This window comes from Nicotiana attenuata, unplaced genomic scaffold (genome assembly GCF_001879085.1).
Source record: "Nicotiana attenuata strain UT unplaced genomic scaffold, NIATTr2, whole genome shotgun sequence".
Taxonomy (NCBI): Eukaryota; Viridiplantae; Streptophyta; class Magnoliopsida; order Solanales; family Solanaceae; genus Nicotiana; species Nicotiana attenuata.
The window spans coordinates 24,153-34,542 of NW_017676316.1; the positions used below are offsets into that span (position 1 = coordinate 24,153).

The 10,390-nt window shown below is 38.5% G+C and overlaps 1 protein-coding gene across 1 annotated transcript in view; it reads right to left on the minus strand.

The window, feature by feature from the left end:
* Positions 1-6,341: 6,341 nt before the first annotated feature.
* The window catches only part of LOC109220931 (2-methylene-furan-3-one reductase-like), a 4,624-nt gene continuing 575 nt past the window's right edge, over positions 6,342-10,390 (minus strand). The window contains 5 exon segments of the mRNA XM_019385399.1: positions 6,342-6,383; positions 7,130-7,402; positions 7,405-7,433; positions 7,791-8,274; positions 8,649-8,867. Coding sequence (XP_019240944.1) covers positions 6,342-6,383; positions 7,130-7,402; positions 7,405-7,433; positions 7,791-8,274; positions 8,649-8,867 — 1,047 coding nt within the window.

Here is a 10,390-nt window from a genome sequence, read left to right on the forward strand (position 1 = left end):
ATTTAATAAAGTCCTGCATGTGTTAATTCTACACTTAGATAACATGCCTATAGGATCTATCTAATAAATTTCTGCATTGTTTCACTTCCACAATTAGATATCCTGCCTATAGGATATAATGGCCATAATCAGACATCACATCTGCAAGGTTAAGAATCAGCTTCGAAATTAGATGTCATGCCTATAAGGTTAATATCAATATTTTATAGAAATCATGCCTATGGGAATTTCGCTGTGATCAAATAAATCCTGCCTACTCCGCTTCATTAGATACCATGCCTATAGGACCAAATCAGTCTTTAATATTAGATACCATGTCTGTAGGCATTAAAATCAGCAACAATAGAGATTATGTCTATAAGATCTGAAACCAGTTTAGTTAAAAATCAGTTTGACTCGTACTGCTTTGAATCAGTTTAAACAACTTACTCCTTTCATTAATGCGGTTTAGAAAGCATGCCTATAGGATCCAAATTGCTCGTTTAAAACTGTTATTGCTTTGCCATTTTTGAATCAGTAATAGATATCATGCTTATAGGGTATCATCAATACACACCTAGGCAAGCCTTAAGTAATAACGATAAAATTGAATCCGCCTTTGTTTAATTAGCAACTGCTACAACCAGCAGGCAGGCCTGATTCGGACTTCTTATCTGAGTTATGTAATAAATTGGTCTGCTTCAAAAACTAAAACTCCCTTGTCTTAGTACTTTGAATTCTGGCCCTAAATGTGTTTTAAGTCATGCTATTTATGTGCTTTACTTGAGGAGGTATATATGAGCGTTTTAGTTGTTTACATGTTTCCCCTAATATGCAGTCCTATGTGTTTTGAATGTCGCCTTAGTCTTTTTACCTTTAAAACCCAAGAGTCAGCCTAAAATCCTCCCTCTTATAGGAATAGTAGTCCTAAATTCCTCCGGGACTGATAGGAACGGGACGGGTAATAGCATGCAATAGAGGTCGAGACCAATCCGCGCTTTAATACCTTTACGGGGAGGGAAGGGTAGATATGGATATGATGACCAGTGCGCTAACACCACGTGTAGCCCCTCTTTTGAGGAGTGATTACAGGGTATTGCATTGATGTGATCCATATTACAAATAAACCTAGGACCCCCTTTATATTCGTTAGCATGTTTAGTTATAACTCTTTCGAAACTTTGTTTTATTTCATCACTTACAAACATTTGTGTATTTAAAATCCCCTCTTATTTGAGCCTTGTTTGTTTACTTGTTAATTGCACAAATTCACAAAGAATTATCTGGCCGGGAACTACACTAGTGGATCCTGAAGGGTGCCTAACACCTTTCCCTTGGGATAATTTCAAGCCCTTACCCTATCTCTAGTTATCAAAAATGTAGTTGTAGTTGAACCCTATATGTGCCCTAACGCACCTTAAAATCATTAGGTGGTGACTCTTCAAATTTGCAAAACCCCTTCCCCGAAAGGAAAGAGTTGTCGCAACCGAATGTCACAAACCCGATTTTCGCGAAGGAAAAAGGGGGTTCGACAAGAATTTCAAACTTCTACTTTTGATGTTTAAACCTATCAAATCACGTATGATTGACTTCAAATTTTACATGCAAGTCATATTCGACATTATGGACCTACACCAACTTTCGGAATCGGATTCCGACCCCGATATCCAAAAGTGCACTTCTGGTCAAACTTCTCAAAAACCTTCAAAATTCTATCTTTAGCCAAATGACTCCAAAATGACCCACGGACCTCCGAATTCACTTCCGATCGCGCTCCCAACTCCAGAATCACCATACGGAGCTACTCCCAGACTCGTAATCCCAAACGGACGTCAATAACACTGAAATGCACTTCAACCCAAACTTAAAAAATTTCTTCCAAAATGCTAACTTCCACAATAGGCGCCAAAACGCTTCCGGGTCATCCAAAACCCGATCTGGGCATACGCCCAAGTCCGAAATCATCATACGAACCTGCTGGAGCCTTCGAATCCCAATTCCGAGGTCGTTTACTCAAAAGTCCAATCCTAGTTGATTCTTTCAACTTAAAGCTTCCGAAATGAGAATTCTCCTTCTGAATCAACCCCGAACTTTCCGAAATTCAATTTCGACCATGCATACAAGTCGTAATACCTGAAATGGAGCTGCTTATAGCCTCAAACTGTTGAATGGCACGCTAGAGCTCAAAAAGACCGGGGTTACAATTGTCTCCGATCGATTGTTGGTTATCCTCTGATAACAGAACCTTATTTTCGTGAAGAACAGACTCGGACAAGGTTGTATTACACCAATTTTGGTCAGGTTTGAGTTCTTCTACTGTTTGGTTTGTTTTTGGGATACTAAAGTAGTCGTGGAACAATATTCTTGCATCTGATTGCTTGTTTTATGAATTGGTATTTGTTGGGTCTTCCTTGTAAGACACTTTGTTACAATTTGAGACTTGATATTATCTGTTGGGTCTTCCCTTATTAGAAACTTTGTTGGTCTCTGATTTTATTTAATTTGGGGACATATTTGTTTGGTTCTCTGATTTGGCTGAGTGGACTATTGGAGTGGAGTCCTGTTAAATAGATTGTTGACTTCGTGTCTACGAGAGATCTGTTTTGGTATCTTTTAGCTTTGGGGACCTCTGTTAATTTAATCGGTTTGTTATTCAAAGGAAAAAATGATGGTAAAGAATAATAATGCAACAACTCCTAGTCCAACAATCTTGGATTCGGATGAGTTTCTAAAATTCCTTCAATATCATATATCAATTAAGGAATCTTCTTCAGTTACTGCCTTGGCTATGTCAAATAAAACATGTCTTATCGCCTCTTCCAATAAATGGGTGATCGATTCAGGTGCCACAAATCACATGACAGGTAATCCAAATATTTTTTTCTTGCTTTCGCTCACATAAAGCACCCTCTCAGTTACTGTAACTGATGGATCAACTTGTAGCAGTGTTGGATCTGGGACTGTTAAACCAACTTCCTCTATTACCCTGTCATCTGTATTAGGTCTACCAAACTTGGCCTTACTTGATTTCTGTTAGTAAAATCACCAAAGACCTTAATTGTTGTGTTGCATTCTTTCCCGATCATTGTTTGTTTCTAGATCTTACAACAAAATAGGTTATTGGTAAAAGATATTTATCTGGTGGTCTCTACATCCTTAATGAATGAGAGCCACGATTTATTGCATGCTTTAGTGTTGTGTCTCCCTTTGAAGCACATTGTCGATTGAGAAACCCTCTCAAAATAGAGTTGCTGAGAGGAAGAATAGGCATCTACTTGAGACAGCTCGGACACTTTTGTTCCAATCAAGATTCCTAGACAGTTCTGGGCTGATGCGGTCTCTACGACTTGTTTTCTGATTAATCGCACGCCGTCTACTGTGCTTGGTGGTAATGTGCCTTACAGTGTTCTTTTTCCAAGCAAGACATTTTTTCCGGTGGAACCTAAGGTATTTGGAAGCACATGTTATGTTCGAGATATTCGACCATCTGTTACTAAGTTGGACCACAAGGCATTGAAGTGTATTTTCCTTGGCTATTCTCGCCTTTAGAAGGGGTATCGGTGTTATTTTACTGAACTTGGAAAATATTTGGTGTCAACTGATGTGGTATTTTCAGATACTACACCATTTTTCTATGCTCCCCCCGTTTCTACAAGTCAGGGGGAGGAAGAAGAGTGGCTAGTATATCATGTTACTCGTACTTTGACAGAACAACGAGATGATGTTCCCCCATCTCCTAGTTCTATCGAACACCAATCCACTACTCTGCCTTCAGCACCTGCTCCAACTGTGTTAGCAAGGCCGCCAATTGTTCAAGTTTACTCGCGGAGGCAACAAACAAATGATACATGTTCTGCACCAGTTCCTTCGTCATCAATTCCTTCATCATCTGATTTGCCTCCACCTGAACCTCTAGAAAACCTTGACCTTCCAATTGTTCTTCGCAAAGGTATACATACTTGCAAATCCACATATTATATTGTTAATTTTGTTTCCTACTACCACTTGTCTCCTGCATATAGATCTTTGATTGTGTCTCTAGACTCTGTTTCTATACCCAAAACGGTGAAGGAGGCTTTGAATCATCCTGGATGGTCTGAAGCAATGCTTGAAAAAATACATGCCTTAGAGAAAAACCACACTAGGGATTTAGTGGATTTACCCAGTGGAAAGAAAGCAGTGGGATGCAAGTGGGTCTTCACGGTCGAAGTTAATACTGATGGCTCTGTGGTGAGACTTAAGGCCAGATTTGTGGCTAAGGGGGATGCTCAGACTTATGGGGTGGATTATTCAGACACCTTCTCTCCTTTGCCAAACTTTGTTCTGTCCGGTTGTTCATTTCTCTAGCTGCTTCTGAGAATTGGACTTTGCATCAATTGGATATTAAGAATGCTTTTTATGGTAATCTCTAAGAAGAGGTATATATGGAGCAACCACCTGGTTTTGTTGCTCATGGGGAGTATGTCAATGTCTGTCATTTGAAGAAATCCTTATATGGCTTGAAGCAGAGTCCCCGGGCTTGGTTTGGTAAATTTAGTGAAGCAGTTCAAGAATTTGGGCTGAAAAAGAGCAAATGTGATCATTATGTCTTCTACAAGCAATCAACAGCTGGATCTATTCTCCTTGTTATATATGTGGATGACATTGTTATCACAGGGAGTGATTATGCAAGAATCTCTTCTCTCAAATCTTGCATACTAAGTTTTGTACAAAAGACTTGGACAACTGAAATATTTTTTGGGAGTAGAAATAACCAGAAGCAAGAAGGGAATTTTCTATCTCAGCGAAAATATATTCTTGACTTACTAGCAGAAACTGGTAAGCTGGCTGCCAAGCCTTGCAGTACTCCAATGGTTCCTAATTTGCATCTTATGAAAGATAATGGCGATCCATTTAATGATCCAGATAGATACATGAGGTTAGTTGGGAAATTAAACTATCTCACTGTGGCTCGTCCAGATGTTGCTTTTGCAGTGAGTATGGTTAGCCAATTCATGTCGCGCCCACAGTTAAACATTGGGAGGCTTTGGAGCAGATCATATGTTACTTAAAAGGAGCTCCTGGACTTGGCATATTATACATAAATCACGGCCATTCTCGCATTGATTGTTTTGTAGATGCAGATTGGGCTGGATCCAAGATTGATAGAAGATCTACTACTGGTTACTGTGTATTTGTTGGTGGAAACTTGGTATCATGGAGAAGTAAGAAACAAAATGTTGTATCTAGGTTCACTGCAGAATCCGAGTATAGAGCTATGGCACAATCAACATGTGAGATAATGTGGATACATCACCTTTTAACTGAAATTGGGTTAAAGCATCCTACTCCATCAAAACTCTGGTGTGATAATCAAGCTGCAATCCATATTGCCTCAAATCCAGTGTATCATGAAAGAACCAAACATATTCAAGTTGACTATCATTTTATTCGTGAGAAGATTAAGGAGAACTTGATTTCCACTGGCTACGTGAAGACAGGAGAGCAACTAGCTGATTTGTTCACTAAAGCATTGAATGACACTCGAGTTGATTACCTTTGTAACAAGCTGGGCATGATCAATATATATGCTCCAGCTTGAGGGGGAGTGTTACAGAATGAACTCAGACACTTTACACAATGAACATAGACTGTTTCTTAGTAGTGTACATAACCCATATATAGATAGCAGATTTGTAGGGATCTCTTTAATTTCTTTCCTTAGTTAGCACCTAATGTATATGTATATATATGTATCACTACATCGAATAATATACCAATTTGATTCTTCCATACCTTGTTAATTACACTCTCCCATTATTTAATCTCTTGCTTGTAACAAGGCTGTCCATATGTAAGACATTTTTTTAAAATTAGTTTACCCCGTACGTATATCGACTATTCCACCAATATCTGTCACTAGCACTATATTGAGTAACTCAGCGCGCTAAGGTTAATATAAATGAGAAAACATAATATGTATAATTTTTGCATCTAGGAATTTGACCCTTGGAGTGCCATAGTTTTTTCCGTATTATTAACCGCTAGACCACACCCTTAGGTGCACAATCCTCTCCTAATGTAAAATAGTTTCCTTTTGGAGGAGAAGGATTGAGAGGTCATCCCTCGTCAGAACCAAAATGCATGTCTTATCTGCATTCCAAATATGGAAAACGTGATTAGAAGACTTCCTCAGCAGAAAGCACTGTTTACCAAAAAAATTATGTATTTATTTGAATTCTAGCTACAATGTCGTTAGTTAAGTTTTTTACTCATTGAGGGAGCTGTACATGACTAAATTATGTGTTTTAGGAGGACTTTGTAAATTTCGGTGCATTAGCTATTTCTTACTTCATTTTTTGTCTTATCATTAAATTTTATTTTTAAAGGGTGAGCTCTTTGCCTATGCATATTCGAGGACCGACCTGTAAATCAGATAAACCAACAAGTTAAAGAAAAGATAATATGATGCAGCCATGTAAGGAGCAATTAATATTAAAGTAGTTCTTTATCTTGGGGCAGAAGCCAAGTTAAGGGACAATGTAAGGCATTCTAGAATTTGTTTCCAAAGCACGACTAAGGTGCAATAATTAAGCAACTCAACATCTCAAGAGCCATCTCGCTCAAATATCGCCACAAGGCCTAAACAGGACCACATCGTCCGTGTGGATAGTCAAATAGTCTCACATCCCATCGTAGCGTAAGAGAGTAACACATGTAATAGACTAGGGCATGAATAAGATCAACTCTAGCCGATGACACACCCCTTACAACTGCTGTTCTGAGTAAACAAATCAATCCAGTGCAGTTTTTTTGGACAAAAAATTGTATTAGACTGCAGGGTGTAGCCTCGAGGTTTCTGTCAATATCGCAGGAAGATAATTTTTCTCAAGGACTTACAAAATCTATTCATTTCTAGCTGGTTGCGCCTAGTGAAGGAAACATTTAGTCAAATTTGGATGATCTGAATGAATTTACTGATATAATGCTCCGCACAATGTTCAATAGAAAACAAGAAATTTACACATTATTGACCTTTGAAATACTTCATTATATTCACCACATAGTAATTACATTAAGAAGTTGCTTGGGAACTCATTTTTTCGCTAAACTATTTTTACAAGACAAAGTGGTAACGAGAGGACGGGAGGTTACTAGATAGACTACTGACATATAACACGAATTCATCCTCATGTGTCGAGGGAAAGGGAGAGATAACTACTTTTCCTGTGGCTCTTCCAGTTTCTAGGTAACTAAACGCGTTGATAACTTCATAGAAGTGAAATGGACTTGCAGGATCAATTGTCGCCTTTAGCTTTCCATTCTCTAGATATGGTTCAATCTTCTCAACAACTTTTCCACTTACTGTCAAGCTTGAATGCACTGCTCTAGGATTTGAAGGAGGCCATGTTATGTCAATTATTGGTGCTTCTTCCTTGGCCACCGGCCCACCACATAGGAATTCTTGGAGTCACCTAATAACAAGTTTACAATTTTGATGAGAAAAAACTGCACATAGAAAAAACATTAGTAGAAGATAGTTTGAAATGACAAAAAAGAACATGAACAAACGTTACCTATTGTAACCATTCGGGGTCGCCCAGTTGGTTTGGTGGGTGGTCATCCGTACGGATGACCTGGGATCGAATCCCCCCTCAATGCCTTCTGGGTTGAGTCTGTCGCACAGGGCTTGCCTAGTGCGGTTTACATCCCTTGTATGGTTTGCAGGCTATTATACAGGGGAAGGTTTACCACAAAGTGCTCACCCGAAGGGCAGAGGCTGTGGCTGAGGTTGTAGCGGCTGCGGGTTTCCCCTCTTAAAAAAAAGTTACCTATTGTGTCATAGACAAGGTCATATTTCTCCTTAATGTCTTCATATCTAGTTTGTGTATAGTCAACAACATTGTCAGCTCCCAAACTTTTGACAAACTCCACTTTGGTAGTACTAGTAGTTGCTGTAACAAAAGAAGCCCCATACAATTGCTTAGCCAGTTGAATAACCAAGGATCCAACACCACCAGCACCATCAACTATAAAAACACTCTGCCCCTTCTTATAACCTACTGTTTTGAAACCTTCAATTGCTGTTTGAAGTGCCACAGGCAAGCTTGCTGCTTCCTCAAATGAAACATTTTTTGGCTTCCTTGCCACTAATTCCTCCTCAACTACTATAAACTCTGCTAATGTCCCCAGCTGCTTTATTTTATCTTTGGTGAAATTCTGAATATTCCCATAAACCTCATCAACTATTTCAAATCTTGATGCAGAATCTCCTTTTCCCACCATAATACCTGCCATGTCACAACCTGGAACAACCTGCACAAACATCCTGACCAATGTGATATGTTGTCAACAGAGGTTGAACACAATATGTGTTCCATAAGTTCAGCTGAATCCAACTTTTCTTCCAAGGAAGTTACCTAAATGTGGTAAAAAACACTAAATCTCAATAAATATTAAATTCTGGAACACATAATTTCAGAAGTGCGATGGATTTAGTGGTAAGAACATAAAAAGAACCTATCAAGTTTAAATTACTGGATCCGTCCGTAGTTGTCTATATGCTCTTATGCAGGTAGTTTTGGGATGAAATAGAGTCGTGGTGCATGCAAATGATGGTCCTCTCCCAGCTACTTTTAAGGCTGGGATGATTCTTGTGCTTGTGATAATAAGTAAAAGTATATACTCACAGGAAAATCTAAAGGGACAATGGGTCGTTGGCGGAACTTGAAATCAATAGGATTCAAGGCTGCAGCTTTGACTTGAACAAGTAGTTGATCATGTTGAGGACAAGGAATTGGGAAGTCTTCTAGTTTGAGTACTTCTTTAGGACCATACTCTTCATACATCCAAACCTTTTGCAACTGTACTCTCTCTACATGGTTTTGTACTCCAAGCAAAAACTTCATCTTTGCAGTTCAAGTAGACTTGACAAGATTTCTCAAGTAGTAAGGAAATTCAAGGCAGAGGATATAAATGATGATCAAAGAGAAGGAAATGATAAGGATGTTATGCAAGAACACCAGGGGAATAGAACAAATCAAAATCAAAGGGGCAGCCCGGTGCACTAAGCTACTGTTATGCGCGGGATCCAAAGGTCCGGACCACAAGGGTCTATTATATGCAGCCTTACCCTGCATGTCTGCAAGAGGTTGTTTCTACGGCTCGAACCCGTATCCTCCTAGTCACGTGGCATCAACTTTACCAGTTACACCAAGCTCCCTTACAATAGAACAAATCAAAATGACATATAAAATTTCAGGAGATATAGTTAATGTCTTTATTTGTGAAAACATGACCATGGGAGTAATTGATAATTTGAGAAGTTAGTTATCCATTATAATATGTGAAAGTGAGTTCCACTTAAGGGGCTACAGGTTTGACGATGATCTTTTGTTTCTATGCATGAATAACTGAGGCTAAGTGTTTCTCGAAAATTTACGTTGCTCAAGAAATTATTTTCTTGAAAAAGAAAAGAAAGAAAACGATAAGTTCTTGACAGGAGCAAATCCATATCACATGTTTCATCTAGTTTTACCAATTGTCTCCAAGCTTTGGGCATGTATTTTCCGACGATTTGATTAGCATTTTTTTTATATTTTAAAGAACGAGTAACTATATTAAATTAATCCTAATTACGTTGAGCAGTAAAATCACTTCAGAATTTTCCATGGATTAGTAAAATCATGGGATACATGATCTTTGCAAAACAAAGTAAGAAAAATTGCGATGGGTTGACAATCATTGGAATAAATATAGTAGATTGATTTAATAATAGGGGCGGCCCAAACGGGTGCGGCCTAACCAAAGTTTAATACGAGGCCTAAATTTTTAAAAGGAAGTCATGATATATATTTTTATTTGAAGTCTATTTTTCTAAAGTTTTTAATAATTTTTTTAATAATCGGTTTCCTCTAATAATTTCTTTTCAATTGATAATATAGCCAACTCATTTAATCTATCTTGAGACATTGTTAATCCCATGTAAGATTTTATCACTTATAATTTGGAAAAACTTCTTTTCTCCGAGGCAACTGTTACGGAAAAGCTCTACTTTTGTATAAAAAATACTAAATATTATTTTTTTAAATACATATAAACCTATTATTTCTAAAAAAATGAGGCCCCCAAAATTTGGGAGCCTAAGGCACAAGTAAGGCTGGCATTCGGTCCGGGCCCGGTCCCAAAAGGGCTTCGATGGTCGGGCTTAAACGGACCGGGCTCAAACGGACCCGGTCTTCGTGGGCCGGGCTTAAATAGACCCGGGCTTCATGGGCTTTTGGGTGTAACCAGATCGGGACCAGGCCCGTGTAGTAATGGTCCCGGGCTATGTGGCCCGGGCCCTAACGGGCCTAAATGGGCCTTGACTAGTTTTTTAAATTTTTTTTATCTAAGGTAATTTCTTGTAAATTATATAGCTTATATATATATA